The 19,707-nt window shown below is 46.8% G+C and overlaps 1 protein-coding gene across 1 annotated transcript in view; it reads right to left on the minus strand.

Annotated features, from left to right (window-relative positions):
• The window catches only part of MYBBP1A (MYB binding protein 1a), a 68,121-nt gene that overhangs the window by 34,901 nt on the left and 13,513 nt on the right, over positions 1-19,707 (minus strand). The window contains exons 16-23 of the mRNA XM_069873919.1: positions 19,389-19,478; positions 18,130-18,267; positions 17,242-17,406; positions 16,083-16,240; positions 14,776-14,910; positions 13,705-13,813; positions 11,137-11,268; positions 8,918-8,986 (exon numbers count right to left, since the gene is read on the minus strand). Of these exons, the coding sequence (XP_069730020.1) occupies positions 8,918-8,986; positions 11,137-11,268; positions 13,705-13,813; positions 14,776-14,910; positions 16,083-16,240; positions 17,242-17,406; positions 18,130-18,267; positions 19,389-19,478 (996 nt within the window). The remainder of the gene's footprint in view (positions 1-8,917; positions 8,987-11,136; positions 11,269-13,704; positions 13,814-14,775; positions 14,911-16,082; positions 16,241-17,241; positions 17,407-18,129; positions 18,268-19,388; positions 19,479-19,707) is intronic.

Below are 19,707 nucleotides of genomic sequence, written 5' to 3' on the forward strand. Positions count from 1 at the left end.
CAGAACGCACCGAGGTGGTTCATTCTCTCTTTAAAAAAAGACCACCTCTCCTCATGTCAGATGGCAAGTTTAACGTAGTTTGATGGGAAATTACTCAGTCTTGGAAAATCACTGCAGTATGGTAGGTCTCTAACTTAGCAAGGTCATCTGATACACAGGGCTGCTAATGCTACGGACCCGTCCCAACCTTGGAGAGCTCTTGCCAGCAGCTGTGTCTACAGCAACAACAAAAGCGTACATGACCTTCCCATTTTCTTAATTGGAGCCCCTGATCCAGAGGAAGGTGTTCCTGCCCATGGCAGGGGTTGGAGCTGGATGGGCTTTAAGGTCCCTTCCAACCCAACCCATTCTATGATTCCATGATTTGATACACAATCACCAACACAATCAGCTGAACAACAGTGAGCAGAATAAACAGAGTCTGTACCTCCAGAATGAGAATAAAAAGGCAAAGAGGAGCTTTTTCATGATTTGTTTGTGCTGTACTGAGTATGACGGAATATAAAGTCTGGGACTGCTAAGAGGGCAGTTTTTCAGTGACAGTAAATTGACCCCTGGTATCGTTATGGATATTTGTGTGGGCAACACAGGTGCCATTAAAAGGCACCAAGAAATAGAAGAGAAAAAAAAACCCAAACCCCAATACCACAGAGAAAATAAACTAAGGTAAAGAGCTAACACCAGGCATGATGCTCCAAGAAGACCTTGTTGCCTTGGTCCAAGTGAAATACACCATGAGCACACAAAGCTTTCAATGTAAATAGAAGTTAAAACTCACGCCATGGGATTTCAAGCACTCACTTAAATGCAGTCAGGAGGATCTGAAACATTTAAAACAGATCTTTTTAAATTTTCAACCGTCTTACACAAGAGAGGAAAGGAAGAGAGCAACACGGCTTATACAGCAGTTCAGAGCACACTACATTTCACTGCAGCACCAGACACCTTTCCAAAGAGCATCAGACATTATAGATGCTGTCGGTGTCCTCCAGCTTGCCAAAGGAAGACAGCTTCTTTGAGCAATCCCAGTGCAAGAGATGCTTTCAAAAACAAAAAGCTGGGATGCAATAATCCACAAATATACTAAAGGTCTAGGAATTAAAAACGTCTACAAAAAATGTGGAGAGCGCACTGGCCCTGACCCAGCAAAGCACTTGAGCATTCAACCATTTCCTCCTTGGCTTCAGAGGGGCAGTTTACATCCCCAGGGCCAGGACATGTCACGGCTTCACTGGCTCACGGTCAGATAGCTCAAAAATGTGCACGAGCCCACCCAGAGCTCATCTTTACCTTGCAAAGCACATGATCTCCTTGACTGCCTCCTTACCCAAAACAAAAACAGGAACAGGAGAGGGGCACTGACTGGAGTCTCGGTATATCCATGTGACAGATATTTTCCAGCTGCAAATGATTTCTCTGCCCTGAAGAGAGGGTGCATTCTGAACAAGAAGGAAGAAGCATGCAGGCAAGAGCCACCGTAACAGTACCTTACACAAGACAATTGCTGTTTGTGAGTAACTCAGCTCTGAGGATCTGCTCCCCTCCACCAGACCCTGAGCCAAGCCCTCTCCCTGCCGACACCTCCACGGGCGCAGCGCGTCCTCCCTCTGCCAAGGGCATGGAGGATGCTTGGAAGGAATGGGACCCTTCAGCCACAGCGTGTCGCTTAGGAGAGCCAGCAGCCCAGCTCTCATTACCGATGCAAAGGAGGCAGAGCTTAACTTCTCCAGGGAGGTTTGTTTTGCTTCATTATTAGCAACAGTTTATGCAAAATATTCCATAACGAGTCCTTCCTATACCACCTGCTGGAAACTATCTGTGAGAAGGCAGGCAGGGCACGGTGTGTTAATGCAGCGATCCATTCATCTCACAGCACGAGGAGGAATCCTCCCACACACACACAGAGGGGTGCTGGCTGCTGCAGCTTTGGAGTGCTTTTACTGTTCTTGCTGTATTAAAATTTAATTACTTTTTAACTTAGATGCTTACATAGAACACAAACCATGCAGAAGGATAACTGTCAACCAGCCAGGACCTCTTTGGCAGGACATTGGGATCATATTTTATCCTTCTGGTGATGGCAGCTCTGGCACAGAATTGCTTCAGTTCTGTAAAATAATGTCTATATATGTTTGATCCCTTTGGGGAGACTGCCAAAGCACCAAGATTAATTAGCAGCTTACCTAAAATACACTCTCTATTAGATAGATCTTAAAGGGTTCCTTGTCCCAGACTGCTTTATAAAAAACCACATTTTGAAATGTTAATGAATCTGTGTGACATAAGATGACATTTTGAACTATGTCTCAGTGCCCATTCTCATCTCCACACTAAGTAAAATGACTTTTATTAGTTTGATGACAGCCCCGCACTTACATCAGCTTTGCAGAGTTCTAGCAAAAACACAGAAAATAAACTCACTTGATGGACAAATACAGCATCATTACGCTCCCAGCTACTGCAACAACCACAATCAATACAGCCTTAAATGTAAATAAGACAACAGGGATGTATCCAAACTGATGTGTGACCACAGTGCAGAAATAAATGCAAAGGCTCTTAGTAATTGTGTTGAAATGTGCATTCCTAGTGCCTTTCCTAAAGGAAAAGAACAAGAAGCAGGTAGCACATTGTTTGCCTAAGCCCTAGGAAAAAGTTATGAACTAAAAGTGGTCTAAGGAGGTTGTAGCAAGGTGTCCGTTGGCTCTCTTCTCCCTGGTAGCCAGTGACAGGACAAGGGAAAGTGGCATCAAGATGTGCCAGAGGAGATTTCGGTTAATATTAGTAGGAATTTCTTTACTGACAGGGTTCTCAAGCACTGGCAGGGGCTGCCCAGGGAGGCAGTTGATTCACCATCCCTGGAGGTGTTTAAAAGATGAGTAGATGTCGCACATGGGGACACGGTCTAGGGGTGGACTTAGCAGGGCTCGATTGATAGTTGGACTCAATGATCTTAAGGATCTTTTCCAACCAAAACCATCCTATGATTTTAAGTGTCTGCCAGTCCAAGTGAGATGGGAAAACACCTTACCCTTGGTAGCCACGGATGTTTCACTTACTACTCTTCTTTTCCAAACTAGTTCCAACATTGCTGGTCAACAAGTTGGATTTCTCAGGGAAAAGCACACTAGTTCAGCACAAGCTTCCAGAGAGGCCGTGCTTCAGCTTGTTTCCAGCTCAAAGAAGGCACTTGCAGGATGCATTTTGCCTGCATCAGCAGTAAGGCCAGGTACCACAGTGCAACCAGCCACACATTCCCCTTCTTCAGTCTAACAGAGTAAGTTTTTAGGCCAGAAGGGTTAGTTCACAGACTCATCCAGTCCCCTGGCAGCCCCTGCATGCATGAGAACAGCAGGGTGGACAGGCAGTGCAGTAAGAACCTCACCACAATGAGCAGCGCACAACAATGAACGATGCACCACCAAGGGGTTTGTAGCAGCATTGGGACAGCCCAGGGCTGCAGTTACAGAACTCATTGTTACTGTAGCTGCGCTACTGATGCTGCTAAAAATAAACCAGGAACACATTCCTCACCCAAGGCTCAGGAGGATTCTGGTATGTAGCTGAGTCACGCAACAATCATTAAATTAAACACATCTTGATCCCCATCAGCACAAGCCAAAAATCCAAGCCTTTTGTGTGTATTGAAAAAGCAATGCTGCATCCACTGAAACAAGGCACAAGGAAGTAATTTGAAGGTCAAGGTCTCCTGCAAAACAACTGCAGTAATAGGATCAAATTGCATTAAGAAAGGAGGAAGCGAGAACAAGCTCACGTATGTTTTTCTAAACAGAATTTGAGAGAAGGCGAGAAGGCGTTTAGTGCTCACGGAAGACATCAGGCTGACAGCAACATCCAGTCAACAAAACAACACAAGCCTCCCCCATCTGTTAGCACTGCACACATTCTACTTGGAGAACTGTAAGGCTTCGCACTGCCAGTGGGATCATCTGTGCCAGACGCTTAACACGATTCATTAGCACTGGGTCAGCTCAAAGGTGTAACGCAAGCTCCACTTTTGATGGCTTGTCATATTCCCACACCACTTTTACCACTGAAGAATGAATCCTTCGCTATCGCTCATATCTCAGCCACTCAGAGCACGTGTATGTGCGCAGACGTGCATGCAGGTAGGGGATCCTAAAAACATTAGCTATGCTTTACTCGGGTGTAAACACCTTGTCAGTAAAAGAAAGCTATCAGATCTGTCTATACATACAAAAAGATTGTGATGTGCACACTGGTCCCATTTTCATACCACCAAAGACATTTCTGCAGGCAATTACAGCAAGCACAAGGTCATATTTAACAGGACTGATTCTCAGGACCTCAGTCCTCAGAGCTGCACCCAACAAGCTGGATTAGACTACCCAAAAAAATGTCATTCTTTACCACCTTCTTTCTTTTTTCACTTCAACTCGTAGCACTTCTGACCACTAAAGGTCTTGAAAAGTGCCACAGTAGTTGCTTACAATCTATAGTGTCTTCATACCATTTATATCCACTTTTTTCTGCAGTTGACAGCACTGCAAGAACACATGGCAGGCGTGAGGCAAGTCGTATTCTGAGAAGATGGTGCAGTTTTAAGTTATATGTTGGTTTAGCTTATACATAAGGGAAAGCAAGGATCAACAAGAGTTTAGGAGAAAGATCCCGACTGCTACTGCAGTTAAAAAAATAAACTGCAGCAAAACCCAATAGATTTCTCAGTTCAAAAAAAAAGACACGACATTCAAATGTTAGTGTGCTCATTTTTTAAAGGCCTGAAGCATTTTAACGTGAATACAGGCACCTTTGGGACAGCAGTCTGTCTTCTTTAGCTCCACGCTTCAAGAGGTGGAAAAACAGGCCAGTCAACGGGTAACGGCGAGCATTCAAAGCCCGAGCTGCCAGAGCTACAGTGCATTTGAACTGGCAGAGTACGATTCTTCATGTCCTGCAGCCACAAGCATCTTTCAAGAGGCAAGAAGTCCAGCTCAGATGCATGAACTGCCTGAATAAAGGTGATTTTGCAGACCTGCTACCACACAGATCTTCATCTTGCATCTATCTGATGTATAGGCTTAAACAGATACCAAGTGAATTCAGGGTGGGATGACACCCCCCTTCCCTGGTCAGGCATCTCCTGCCCTTCCTTCCCCACTCACAAATGACTCCAATCTCACCAGCTCTTTCCTTTTCTAGGGAAACTGTGTTATTAGTCTCCTGCAGACATCCACACTCCAGCAGTAACATCAGAGGAGCAGAACTTGGCTGCATGTACAAGTTTTGGTTTCCAATTCACTAAGACCACTACAATTCACCTTTCCAGTGTAAAACTTGCTACGTGGGTTGAATCATAGAATCATAGAATCACCAAGTTGGAAGAGACCCACCGGATCATCGAGTCCAACCATTCCCATCAATCACTAAACCATGTCCCTCAGCACCTCCTCCACCCATCCCTTAAACCCCTTCAGGGAAGGTGACACAACCACCTCCCTGGGCAGCCTCTGCCAGTGCCCAATCACCCTTTCCGTGAAAAATTTTTTCCTGATGTCCAGCCTGAACCTCCCCTGGTGGAGCTTGAGGCCATTCCCTCTCGTCCTGTCCCCTGTCACTTGGGAGAAGAGCCCAGCTCCCTCCTCTCCACAACCTCCTTTCAGGGAGCTGGAGAGAGCAATGAGGTCTCCCCTCAGCCTCCTCTTCTCCAGGCTAAACACCCCCAGCTCTCTCAGCCGCTCCTCATAAGGCCTGAGCTTACTGCTAGGAAAACTTCCCAACCCAGCCACTGTGAGCCAGGTTAAATCCATCTCAAGAGCTCTGACCCCCCAAAGTGCTGTTTGTTTTATCTCACAAATCACTTCGATATGGAGGTGAACAACCTGCCTCCTGCATGCAGGAACAGTGGCAGAGGAAAAGGGCCGACTGGATGTCTGTCATGCTTTTATTCTAAAGTTTCCTTTTCTTCTGCCAAGCTCCGCTTCAAGATGCATCCTCTGATTCATCCACCTTCAGATATCTCCGAGGAAAGCACGACATCCCCTCTGACAGCTACAAACACCTCTGTCTTTACAGCCACGACTGCTGCAGAGAGATTTGATGCACTCTGAGTTTTAGAGGTGAGGAACTGAAGGAGACGGGATGCACAGAAAGGCTGCAGCTATGCCCGAAACATCAGCAACAGCCCTACACAGACTCTTCTTTCCAATATTCTCATACTTAATGCAGTGAAACAGTAATTCATGTTAACGAACACCACATAAAGCACATCACAGCTTTCACCCAGCAGCTCCTGCCATGACGACTGCCCCTGTGCCCTGAACAAGGCCAGTGAATCGATCAAAGCTAACACGGCAAAAGGGAGGGGAAAGAGGTACGCGTGCCAGAGGAAGGTAAGTTCTCAGCCAGATCATCCTCACATCCATTTCACGATTTAACTGCATGAATGCCTGGGCACCAGACAGAGAGATCCCCAGGGCCAGGCAAACAGCTGGGGCAGGAGAGGCCAGGCTGCTCCTCTCCAAGCCAACGCCAGCTGAGTGGCACTTGAACAGCTCTTGCATTTCCAAGAGGATCCTCTCTCAGTTACAACTGTCCAGAAACTGAGTTCAACAGACCTGCAGCAGCCCAGGCAGATCCAAGCCATGCCCTACACCGTGTGGTTTCCTGAGCAGGCAGGGAGATGTGCTGCAAATCACCTCAGCCAAGCCAGTCCAGGGCATCACTTAGTGACCAAACCTGACTTTACACTTGAGCAAGAGCAGACACCCCTGAAGGAAGAGCTGGACATGAACACCAATGGCTGCACAATCTTGCCTTAAAGACCTTAAAAACTCAGAGACCAGTCGGAGAGGAAAGCTGGAACAACCCCCTGCCTCCATGCTGCTCTCAGATATTCAGGGTGAGGAGGAAGGAATGCCTCCTCTTACGTCCACAGAAAACACTTTTCCTTTTATTCAAAACTACTTGAAAACTCAATCTGAAGAGCACCCACTGCTCCTGCCCCCTTGGGAAAGGCCTCCCCAGGCCAGCTGGGATAGCGGCCAGCAGGTTCCTTGCCAGGCCAACAGGAGACACTGGCCAGAGCAGAGAGCTCCCACCTTCCCGTGCAGAGCACGGCTCTCCCCACCCAGCACAGCCCAGCGCGGGACTCCCTGCCAAAGGGATCTGCAGAGCCAAGGAGCTGAAATCACAGTGGGATTAGCTGTTCATACAGATGCAGCAGGCGTAGTCAGAACAATCAGCATTAATAACAGGAGTGTCAGAAAGGGAATTAAGCCTAATGTCTCTGGGACTAAGCTAGTTTAGTGATTAGAGGTTGATATTCAGGGGCTGAAAATGGGAGACCACCCCACTTGCCTCTCAACCATCATGGATGGCCTAATGGTATCAGGAGACCTTTAGTGCCTTCAGGACAGTCCTCTGGGCAGCTGAGCCCCTCAGAGGCTGCCAGAAGCTGCAGAGGCTCCAGAGAAGTTATCCCCCTATTTTACTCACAACATCCCTTTGCCACATACACCCATCGAGCTTGCCGCCAAGCCCCTAGGATCCCACCGAAGCACATTTGCATTGGGAATCAGTGGGAAAATTTAACTAAAAACCTGGTAACTTGGGACATTTGATGAGAGGAAGCCAGAATTCCTGAAAAGCAAATAGTGTGCAAAAAGCGTAAAGCTGCAATTCCAAGCTCCCCAGGCTTTACACAGCTTAGTCTCCATGTTGCCTTTGTTTAAACAGTAGGATATCCATGTTCTCTATCTGCTTTCCCACACACAGCGCACCACACATCCTACTCTACGCCTCCCACCCACAGATAATCAGGCTCTGGAAAGAAAGCTTGAGCAGATAACTGTGGAAGCCCGGAAAGAAGGACAATGCCAATCCTGTGGGGAAGCAAAGATACACACATAAATGAAGCTGTCCACTTGGGATGCTGTTCTCAGTCTCTCACGAATAGGATCAAGTATGTGCCTTGTAATTAGTTTGTTTGTTATTTGTGTAACACATCCTTATTTCTATCCACTGAAATTATGAATAGCTTAATTCACTCTCTTATTTTTGCTTGTTCTTGTTTAAATCAGAGCCATTCCTGTTGGGTAGAAGAGCCTGAAACACAATTCGCACCGACAATGTAAAGCAGTCTTACTGTAAACACACACCTGCCCTTCACATTCCCCCCAGCGACCAGAAACAATAAAACAGGTATTTATGAAACAGAAAGGTCAGTCTAGGATGTAATTCTGCAGGGGACAGAGGATGTTACAGCTGGGGGGTGGGAAAGTTTGAAAGACAGTGCTGTTGGCCTAAAGGCGTTTCGGTCATTGACGGCGCGGAAGGCACCCCCGCTGCACTCAAAATCCAGACAGCGAGCTGTGCAGTCACCCTGCAATGATTTATTGATAAGGCTCCACTAATTTTGTGTTAGTCAGGCTCATGCAATCAACCATCAAAAATCAGATCTATAGTACAAGTGGGTTTAAACCAGACACGGAAGCACATGGCTCAGAAAATGCAGGACAGCTGGCAAGGCGCAGAGCACACTCAAGGAGCTCACCCAGTTAGCATTAGGAGGCAAGGATGACAACACCCTACATTAATACAGAGGAACATCTTTGCAGTAAGAAAGTAATCAAGGAATAATTGACTGAAGGCAATCAGGTCTCAACCCTGAAAGCAGGAGGCAGTTTTAAATGGAGATGCTACCAAAGAAAGCCTGTGACTGTCAATACACAAGCTACCTCCACAACTTCAGTCACACACCTGAAGCAGTAAGGCACTATTTGCAAAAGTTCTCCCCCCAGGAGGCCCACTTCTCAAAATTGGGCAGCCCTAAAGGCAAAAATAAGCATATTAAGCATCATCTGAGCTGCCGTGATTAAGTGACTTCTCTGATCGAATATTTAATACAGCTTCGTTTGTTTGTTTTCCTTCTTACCTGCTGATGTTGCCTCGCTCCTGCTGTGACAGACTTGACAAGAGTACCTACTAATAGCTTGCACATGATCTGTAACAAAGACAGACAAGGTCTCTTATTAGTGGTTTGCTGACAGACATTTGGGTTTTCAAGGAAAATAGTTTATATTTTACACAGCTTCTCGAGTGAGAAGAAAATGCCACAAGAATGAAAAGTGCCCAGAGATCAACAACAGCTTATTTGAAAATTAACAGCTCTGCTCACACCAGCCCTGAGTGAAATCTTGATCACAAGGAAACCCGCAGCAAAACTCTTAAATCAGAAAATTCGGGAAAAGATTTCACCCCCTGTGTTCTGCCTGGTTCTTGATTTAAGTCTGCTTCTGCCTGATGCTTTATGTAGGCAGTTCCCTTCACACAGAGGAACAGTCCCAGAGGCAACTGAGAACATGCTGAGTCAGACTGGAGAATGTCAGAGCTTGGGGAAAGATCTGAACCTACATACTAACGTCTGTGTCAGGAAGAAAGCCTCTGCAGAGAAGGTATCTTAAAACTGTCCCTTGTAACAAGTTGTGATTAAAACAACCTTTCTAAAGGAGGGGTACATGCCAGCAGAGCTCAGTGAATCTCTGTTTTGGCCTAATCCACCCATTTCTATGTTCATAGGCAAAATATTTCCAAATTGTGGGGCACAGATACAAGAAATGAGAAAGTATCTGCATTGCAAATACCTTCCTGGCATCCCTCTAATGCCATCTATCAGGGACTGGAAGGGATGGCCCAGACACAGCACTGGCAGCAGTTTGCTGTAGTTTGCTGTACAGTTCACTAATGCATCACACAGATGTTTATTCCAACAACATCACCTGAAGTGGCTTCTATTTTGGGGTAAAACGACTACTAAAAAGTCGGGGAGCACTAGCAAGTGGGCAAAGGCCAGCTTTAAACAGTATCTGTGTTTATCCTTACCTTTGTTTTATAAAAGGGATGAGCTTAAAGACTTTAAAAGCCATTTCTACAAGGAATAGTTACATGGAATCCACAGGCTCTGGAAACTTGCATGTGGGATCTCAAGTTTGCTGTCCACGTGGGCAGCACACAACCTTCTTTACTACACTAATTTACATAGGACACCAGCCCACAATGCCACCCAAGAAACCTGGTATGCAGAAGAACTCTATCCTGCACGGATTCCCTCAGAGTCTGAAAGCATCTTCCCCAGTTACACAAGCCTATGTCTCCTCCTAAGAGACCTCAGTTCTAAAAAATTGAAGCCCTTGGGAAAGGCCTTCTGGCAACTGTTTCCATCTCACTCTGACCTAAAAATCCCTGAAGAACTGTGTGACATTCAAAGCCAAGGCCTGTTCCTTAAAAACTGGCTGTCCTCCTAGCGGAGATCAACTCCAATCACGGGTCAAGTTCAGACACTATCCAAACACCCAGCTTGCAGATTAGATTCCAAGTGGGCTCTGAGCTCTACAGCCTTCTTGAAGAAAACAGAGAAATTGTACATGTAGGTAAAATCGTTCGGTTAGAAAAGAACTTTGAAATCATCAAGTCCAACCATACCTGTGCACTACTAAAGAAGACCCCTGAGCACCTCGTCTACTCATCTTCTAAATCTCTCCAGAGATGGTGACTCAACCTGTGCCCCTGAATACCCTTTTTTGAATAAATTTTTCCTGATGTCCAATCTGAACCTCCCCTGGTGCAACTTGAGGCCATTTCCTTTCGCCTTACTGCCTGTCACATGGGAGAAGAGATCAACACCCACTTCACTAGAATCTCCTTTCAGGTAGTTGTAGGCAGTGATAAGGTCTCTCCTCAGCCTCGTCTTCTCCAGACTAAACAGCCTCAATTCCCCCAGCCATCTCTCATAAAGCACATTAGAGCAAAGCTGGAGAGGAGCTGCATTAGCTCTTTACACAAGCTGACTCCTTCTGCCTTTGTGCAGACCTTGCTCATCCACATGATCTTGAATACTGGTGAAAATCAGAGCAGCCTTCTGTTCATCTGCATTCTCCATGCAGTATCCCAACCCACAAATGAGATCCAGCTCTTCTGCAGCACTGTTATTGAAGCAAGCAGTACTGAGAGTCAGACGAAGATCCTAGGAAACCTTGCGGCAGCTATGAAAGGCCAGAATAAAGCAGAAAAGTTTCTCTCCCTACATTGCCCAGAATCACAACTGTACTTTGGAGCCACCAGAAGACAGCATACCACCCCGTGAGCAACACTTACCGGGAATCGTTTGAAGAGATCAAAGAACATGGAGCTTGTAAGGGCACTCTTCCGTTTACTAAAGAGCTGTGTCAGTGCTTCCCGATATAGTACAGCCATCCTCTCCACGTCCAAACAACCTGTGCTCAAAAGCTGTAAGGAAAAAGCAGAACAAAAAACATTACCAGTGGAACATAAGGATGAATCACAAGCAATGAAGAAATTCATTTCAACCAGCACACACAGATTTTTTCAACAACCAGATATCCTTGGGTAGTTTTACAAAGGCTTGTAGTGACAGGACGAGGGACAATGGGTATAAATGGGAGAGGGGCAGATTTAGACCAGATATAGGAGAAATTTCTTCACCATGAGAGTGGTGAGGCACTGGAACAGGTTGCCCAGAGAAGCTGTGGCTGCCCCATCCCTGGAGGTGTTTGAGGACAGGCTGGATGGGGCTTTGGGCAGCCTGATCCAGTGGGACGTGTCCCTGCCCATGGCAGGGGGTTGGAACTGGATGATCTTTAAGGTCTCTTCCAACCCAAACAATTCTATGATAGTGCATCCTCTTGCAGCGGTGCTGCACACCCGGTGTTCTCAGCTGCAGAACTATCTGAATCTGTAGATATTAGTGTATGTGGATATCTAGACCTATGTGCACTTCACAGCTCTGTCCAGGATTTCTAGGCACCCAGCAGACCAGCCTTCACCAAGCTCAGGGACCCAGCAGTCCCAGAACCTTGTAAATGCTCCAATATCTCCCTCTGGTGGGGAAGAAGAAACCCAGCAACTGGCCAAGACCTGCACAGGCCCCACATAGGTGAGTGAAGAGCGAAGTGCGGAGCATCACATCCTGATATTCCTTCTCATATTGCCAGGGAAGCACAGTCCTTTGGGAAGAAAGAAAAATTAAGGCCCATGAGGTCAAAGCTGTGATCTTCCCAATAGTGGACGGGCTTTTTACAAACCTATATCCAAGGAGTTTTTCCATGGCCCCATGGCAGTAGCAGTGCGAGTTTGACCTGAGAACGGGTCACAACATTAGCACAGCTTTAACTTATTAACTTATAAAAGTTAAAGCTGTGCTAATGTTGTGTCCTGTTCTCAGGTCAAACTCGCAGTGCCACTGCAGCCAAAGCCAGGCTAGAGAGGAACAGGGGAGCCAGATCTTGAAAGGCTCCAGTTTCCCAATGAAGTCTCTATATTTAACACTAATTTCACATACACATCTGCAGGGGAAAACATGGATTCCTCCTCCCATGCTGATGTTTACTGTAAAAAGTTTCTTCTACAGTCACAGGATTTTCCACAAATGTGGCCTGCTCTAGCTCCACTTTGCTGCTTACTGAAAAGCTCCAGACGATGCTCCCAAAGCACAGCTCACAGGAACGTCCCCACACACCTTTGTCTCCGTTTCCCCGCTGCAATACCCTCCTAGCCTCAACACAACATCAGCATCAGCAGCATCACACAAACTGAACCGCAGCACCTCCCTTAAACCAGCAACTTGCTTCAGCTGCTGGTTGTGTCCTTGGCTGACCAAGACCACAGCTCTGTTCCTGCAGGAATAACAACCTTCCCTGGGAAGTACAAGGAAGCACAAGCATGCTGCGAATCTTGTCTCACTCTAGCCTCAACACCAAGCATGTTGATTGTAGTCCCCATAAATCTCTGTTTTTCTTCTCAGAAAGGCCCAGCATAAAACAAGAGCTGCTTGGATTAACACTCCTGGTCTCTCACTAAGCCTCAGAAACACTGGCTATCATCTCAGCTGCTAATAACAGCTCAGTGTTTGTAATTTCCAGGCCCTTCCTTGTCATGAGGTAGCCCTGTTTGTTTTCCTGCCCCCGAAAACAACTACAACATTAAGGCACCAACTTCTGTACAGAATCTGAGAGGTTCAGAAGCAGCTATGAACCTTCAGAGGTTCAACCAGCTGATGAAACACTACTTGCTAAGTTTCTAGTGGAGGTGACTGGACTGGGATGCCCCATATACACAGTCACCAAATCCAGAGATCTGTGAAATTCAGCAGAGACAGGAGGTGAAAGGGAACCAGGTAGTACAGCTCCCTGAGTAATAGGCACCCACAGCACAACCAGACAAAAAGTTTCCCCGCAAACAACTACCACGGAAATCAGGGATGCTCCATAGCCTCTTCACCCTGAGATAATTCAGCCCAAACCTCACTGAAAAAGGAATTTGCTCTCATTCACCACCATCCTGTGTCTCCCTGCTCCTCAGCACCCTCCTGGAAAACAACACAATAGTGACTGCCAAGAGGTTAATGAACAAACAGCAAATCAGCCAGGAGAGCACCATAAATACACATCAGGCTCCCAAGGCAATTAACCTCAATCCACTGTACATTAGCAGTCCCTGGTGGCCACAGGCAAGCCAGCACTGCAAAGGCAGAAGGACAAGGGGCAGAAGGGGATGGGGAATGTGACAGCTTTACGGAAAACAAATCACGCAGACGGGTATCTGCAGGCAGAAGGAGCAGTGAGACTGAATAAGCAAGGCCCACTCGGCAAAATGAGGCAATGCAACTTCACTGGCACCACCCTCAAGAGCAGCCCACTGCCTCACCTGAGCAGCCTGTGGGACGGCATCACTCTGTTTCTCTGGCAGAGGGGTAGGAGCCGATGACTTATTGGACGTGTTTCCTTTCAACACTTTGAGCAGGTATAATGAGGCACTGAAAAAGGAAAGGAACAGCAAAAAACATAGCAGTTACCACAGCGTCTTGGAGCTACTGCAAAGGCACCTGGGGGCCAAGTGATGCAGGGGGCTTGTTCTGTACCAAGGCAGGGTTGGAGAGTTCGAGAGGGCCCTTCTCTCACTCTAATCCATTTTTGCCAACCTGAAGACTAATAGATCTTGGGAGGCTGCATCTTTTCATTATCCATCACTGCAGTCAGACGTCCCTGCTCTCAGCCTGCATTCCTCAAGCTCCTGCTGTTTCCTATCTGGTTTGACCAGCACTGCTTGAGGACTTCTGCATTCACCCAGGATTTTGGAGCCTGCACAGCTCTGGCAGCGCTGCAGTGCAGCTCTCAGCCCAGGCTGCTGCACGCCTGGAGAACTCCAGCAGATCAACTGAGAGAGCATGCAGACAGTCTGCTGCTTTTGAGACACGCTGTATTAACTAGGCACATATTTCCTAACGGATACACGTACAGCTTATCCCAATCCACCCATATTTGATGGCAAAGGAGTGAATACTGATATGTACAGTCAGGAGCCATAATCGTTATTGTCCTCATTGTGCTATCATAGAGACAGGAAACTAGAGTATTTGCAGAACGATCATTTCAGACAGACTATAAATTACACTCATTCCCGCACTGAATCACACACAACCCATTACTCCCCAATGAAGCCTCAAGGAAGCGCTTGCCGTGACTGTCAGCAAAGCTGTACCAAATCGCTCCTGTATCACAGGGCTCACAGAAGGAAATCACCAAAAAAAGGACATCGGTTCAAAAATGCTTCAGACAGCCAGGATGACTGACTAGTCCTCACGTAAGACACAGATGCCAGCACCAGCCTTCATTGAGTCTCTCACTTCCCAGAACTGCTATAACGTGCAATATTATACCTGCTTAGGAGCAGCCATGGTCCCAGCACAGAGCAGACATGCTCATTTTTAATACTCACCTGAAATAATAGAGAGCCACTGAAGAGTGAGTGTGCTTGCAGGCTTTTTTCACTAGCCTCTCCACAAAATCATGCAAATCTTTTTTCAGAGCATCCACTCTCTTGCAGTACTGCTTAGTTCGGCACAGTGAGTTCCTGAAAGAACATCAAAAACAAAGCCCAAGCAATTACCTACAGAAAGAGCTATGAGTCCTTACCGCTGGGCTCGGGGCAACGCATGAACAAAGATGGTGCTAGCTGGGGGCAGCAAAGGAAGCAGTCGTTGCTGTGGCATGAAGGGTGAGGCAACGTACTGCTTCTCTTCTTCAAGAACATATTTAGGCAGTCAAGAGCTGGGGTTGTTTATCCTGGAGAAGAGGAGGCTGAGGGGAGACCTCATTGCTCTCTACAACTCCCTGAAAGGAGGTTGTGGAGAGGAGGGAGCTGGGCTCTTCTCCCAAGTGACAGGGGACAGGACGAGAGGGAATGGCCTCAAGCTCCGCCAGGGGAGGGTCAGGCTGGACATTAGGAAAAAATTCTTCACAGAAAGGGTCATTGGGCACTGGAACAGGCTGCCCAGGGAGGTGGTTGAGTCACCTTCCCTGGAGGGGTTTAAGGTACGGGTGGACAAGGTGCTGAGGGACATGGTTTAGTGTTTGATAGGAATGGTTGGGCTCGATGATCCAGTGTGCCTCTTCCAACCTGGTGATTCTATGATTCTAAGTTTCCTCCAGAGCTCCCACAAAGGGGACTGTCTGCCCCAAACCCTGCCTTTTCAGGCTGTTTCTGAACACAGGGTAGAGAGCAGAGCTAAAAACACTTTTGAGGACGTCAGGCAGTGGTGTGCAGAGCAGTCATTGCATCACACACCACACGTTAGTTCTGCGTCCAGCTTGTATTGTGCCTCACTTCTGACCGTGAACAGAGAGAATGTGCACCGTGCCTGTCTTAATAACGACTTGTTGGGAGTCCTGCTCCAGCCACAGCAGCAACTTTGTGAGTCTAGGGAGCTGATATGTTTGGTCTGACTCAGAGGTCAGAGGCCTGTGGAGATACGGCATGGCACCATGACTGTGACAACAACGCTTATTCTTTAAGTTTTGCAAACACTTGAAGTCCGTTAGACTAGAAAACACAGATCCTAACTTCCTTCCTGCAGGCTATGACTATACACCCAGTGGGTGTGGTGTGGGTAACCTAATTCTACATCACCCATAAATATAGCATTTGTCTTCCACCTCAGAAAAACCAACTTCTAGGATTCGACCAACACCACTAGTGTCTATCGAAAGCCACCACCTATTACCTGGAGGACTAAGGACGTTTACCTGAAGATGTTGGCTGTTTTCTGGAGGAAGTCAACCTCCTGCTTGTCCGAATCCGAGGTCATGCATTGCTCAATCACTCGAAGCAGGGGCTCAATAATGTCAAACACCAATGGGTTCTCCGATTGCTTAACCAAGAATGCTTCAATCAGATCCAGCACCTGCAAAGACAGAGTTACTGGCATGAGAACTAATGCAGATAAGAACACATGATTGATATACCCAGAGCAGCTCCTTCAGACCCAAGTGGGCAGCGGCTGGATGGGGGCTGAAGAAAACTATTCGCAGCTAAGATCCACACATCTTCTGCTATCAGTTGTAACGCTAGGCCCTGAGAAACTCAAAGTTACAAATTTGAAGCTGAGGATTAAAGGCTGTCTGTGGACTTGAGCCTGTTTTGTGCAGTGAGACCATTTAGAAACAGCAGTTATGAGAATTGCTGCCCACCTGGCCACTGCAGTCGCTGTAACGTGGCACAGATCTCTGTTAGCACCACTGACTGACAGCTCTCACCCCTGCAAGCCCCCACCTTGACTTCCAGACAGTGCATTAGCATAAAATCAGCCTCTTACAGCACACCATCAGAATGAAAATGCAGTAAAGCCAAAGGCTCACTACACCATTCAATCTACATTTCAGCTAAACCAGCACCAGACTTTTCTAAAGGTGAGCAGAGTTGGATGGCCGAGTGTCCTGGACAGCCCATGCTGACACTTGGTGGCCTGAAGTCAGTATTTCAGTCACAAATAACAAGGTGGTGTCAGCCATAATCCTCCAGATTCTGTGAGCATAACAAAAAACAACCCTTCCATTGCAAAACTGTCAGAGGGATTTTACGCACGTCACACTAAGGCCCATCAACTGATGGGCATTGACCCTGGGGTACATGGCGGGAAGGACCCAATAAACTGAAGCACTTCAGATCAGCATTATCACCATGGTTCAGTGATAGTACAGTCCTGTTTTTTGTTTTGAAGTAGGCATGTGAAGCCCCCAATCTCACTCTTCCCATGCCAGGTGCTGTACAAAGTCAGAACAATCCAGCCCCAACCTCCAGGAGCTCACGAGATGCACCAATGCCCAAGCTGTTCACTGCTGAGTAGCTCATGGCACGCAGCCAGCTACAACTAACATGTCTTCACACCAAACATTTATCTCGCACCTTAATCTTGAAATCCCTCCGTAGGATCTTCTCTTTCCGTATCCTGCCTTTCTCATCCTTCTTTGCCTGGATCCGTTTCTGCTGCTCCGCAAAAAGGGCTGAGATGTTCTTGTCAAGAGCCATCATGGCCTCATCATCCAGCTCTTCATCACTCTCGTCTCCTTCCTTTTGTTTTTTGAATGCAAAACCAATATGTTACTCCACATACTTCAAAAAGACAGTGGGAAAAGAACCACAGCTAAGACCAGATTCACAGTAGGGATGAAGCTCCCTCTGGACCCAGAATAACAACGTGGGGAGGCAAAACAGATGCTCAGACCCATGAGAAATCTAGCTTGTATTTCCTTTTAGGTAATCCATGCTGCACAGCACTAACACGTAGAGCTAGAGAATCGGGAGAGGGAAGAGGCAGTGGTTTTGACACTGCCCCACTCTGTGCTGTTGCTCCTTCAGTAAAGAGGTTTATATATTGCTGTGTCTGCAGCCTTTATAGGAATCATTAAACCACACTCCAATGCTGCTACAAGTCTCCAGAGTGGCCTGCAGGGATCACACTCCTCCATATAGCCCAGCGAATACAGGCACCACGTAGAAGTGCCTCAGTGCTTTAGCTGACATCAATCTCATTTATTACAGGCAGGATACAAGCTGTATTGGGTGAGACTGGACAAGCAAAAGCACTCAAGACACACTTAACAATAAAGAGAAGAACAAGTGACTTATTACCACAGCCTGTTTTGAAGATCCTGACCTCCTGCTTCAAAAGTCATACAAAGATAACTGCCAGGGTTATCTCTGCATCAGCTCAGATAGGATGTGAGTATGAGATAATCTTTCACCACCCCATCTCTCTTGGTATCTGTTTCGAGGCATGCAATGAACACGTACCAATGCATTCCCTGCTTGGAGCATATTCATCAGCTGACTGCGGAAGTTATCATCAACTTCTTCATTCTTTTCCTCATCTCCACTGTCATTCTCTTCCTCAGAGTCTTCATCTGAGGAACCCTCGCTTCCTTCTTCATCCTGAGGAAGAAAAGTTCATCTCCTGACTCCACCATCCTTCCAGCCCTACTCAGTTCTCAGGTATTCAGTTCTGGGCCCCCCACTACAAGAAGGATGTTGAGGCTCTGGAGCGAGTCCAGAGAAGAGCAATGAAGCTGATGAGGGGGCTGGAGAACAGGCCTTATGAGGAGCAGCTGAGAGAGCTGGGGTTGTTTATCCTGGAGAAGAGGAGGCTGAGGGGAGACCTCATTGCTCTCTACAACTACCTGAAGGGAGGTTGTAGAGAGGAAGGAGCTGGCCTCTCCTCCCAGTGACAGGGGACAGGACAAGGGGGAATGGCCTCAAGCTCCACCAGGAGAGGTTCAGGCTGGACATCAGAAAAATATTTTTCACAGAAAGGGTCACTGGGCACTGGCAGAGGCTGCCCAGGGAGGGGGTGGAGTCACCATCCCTAGAGGTATTTAAAAGATAGGAGGATGAGGTGCTCAGGGACATGGTTTAGTGGTTGATAGGAATGGTTGGACCCGATGATCCTGGAGGTCTTTTCCAACCCTGTGATTCTGCGTGTCACTGGTCAGAAATAAAAACTCCAGCCTCCCCTCACCCCACTGCTTTGCTTCCAGCCCTTAGCTTCAAGTAAAAACACTCCAGATAAAGAGATACCAGGTCTTCCCAAGAACTAAAAGCAGAACATAACAGACTTCTCTGTCATGTAAAATGAGAATCAGAAACAAGCTTCCAAAAAACATCTGAAGTAACAGCCCCCATCTGTCTCTGCATTCTGCTAATGCTTGTAGTGCTTTGTGACTCAAATCTCTGCAGTTCTTAAAACCCGAGATCTTTAATTCAGATGGCTGCATACCACAGAAACTATTCAGTCTGCAGCTACAAAAGAGGCCCATGCTAATGTCAGGACAGCATCTATTCAAACAGCCACACCTAAAACTGCTTTTTCATTCAAGGCCAAAACACATACTACCAATCAGCCATTTGTGTGTTCACTTTATAAATAAATCTTAACAGAGCAACAGCCATTTTACTCAAGACAGAGAAATGCGTCTGTTACCACAGATCAGAGACACATTATTTTTACACAGCGAAGGTCTGAAGAGTATTTGTCACAGGCAATGGCACGTAATTACCGCGTCCTGTGCAGATTTGATCTTTTTGCCCGATTCTTCCATCACAACAACAGCACTTTCTTCATTTTGCTCTTCATATGGATCAAGAACCTGCAAAAAAAGAGGGATTTGTGGGGTTTCAGTGTTTTGTTTTGATGCATTTCGTGTGCGTAACAGGCACGGATTTGGATTTGGGCACAGGAAGCCATCTGAATAATGAAATAGTAAATAAGGGCATAACTTTCTGGCTTATAACTTCATGTTTGTTAACACGCTAAGTTCTTTCTATAACAAACTAAAAGGTGGAGAAAACTGAAAAGGCTGGTGACATCACACATTT

Source organism: Phaenicophaeus curvirostris, chromosome 21 (assembly GCF_032191515.1).
Source record: "Phaenicophaeus curvirostris isolate KB17595 chromosome 21, BPBGC_Pcur_1.0, whole genome shotgun sequence".
NCBI classification, from domain to species: domain Eukaryota; kingdom Metazoa; phylum Chordata; class Aves; order Cuculiformes; family Cuculidae; genus Phaenicophaeus; species Phaenicophaeus curvirostris.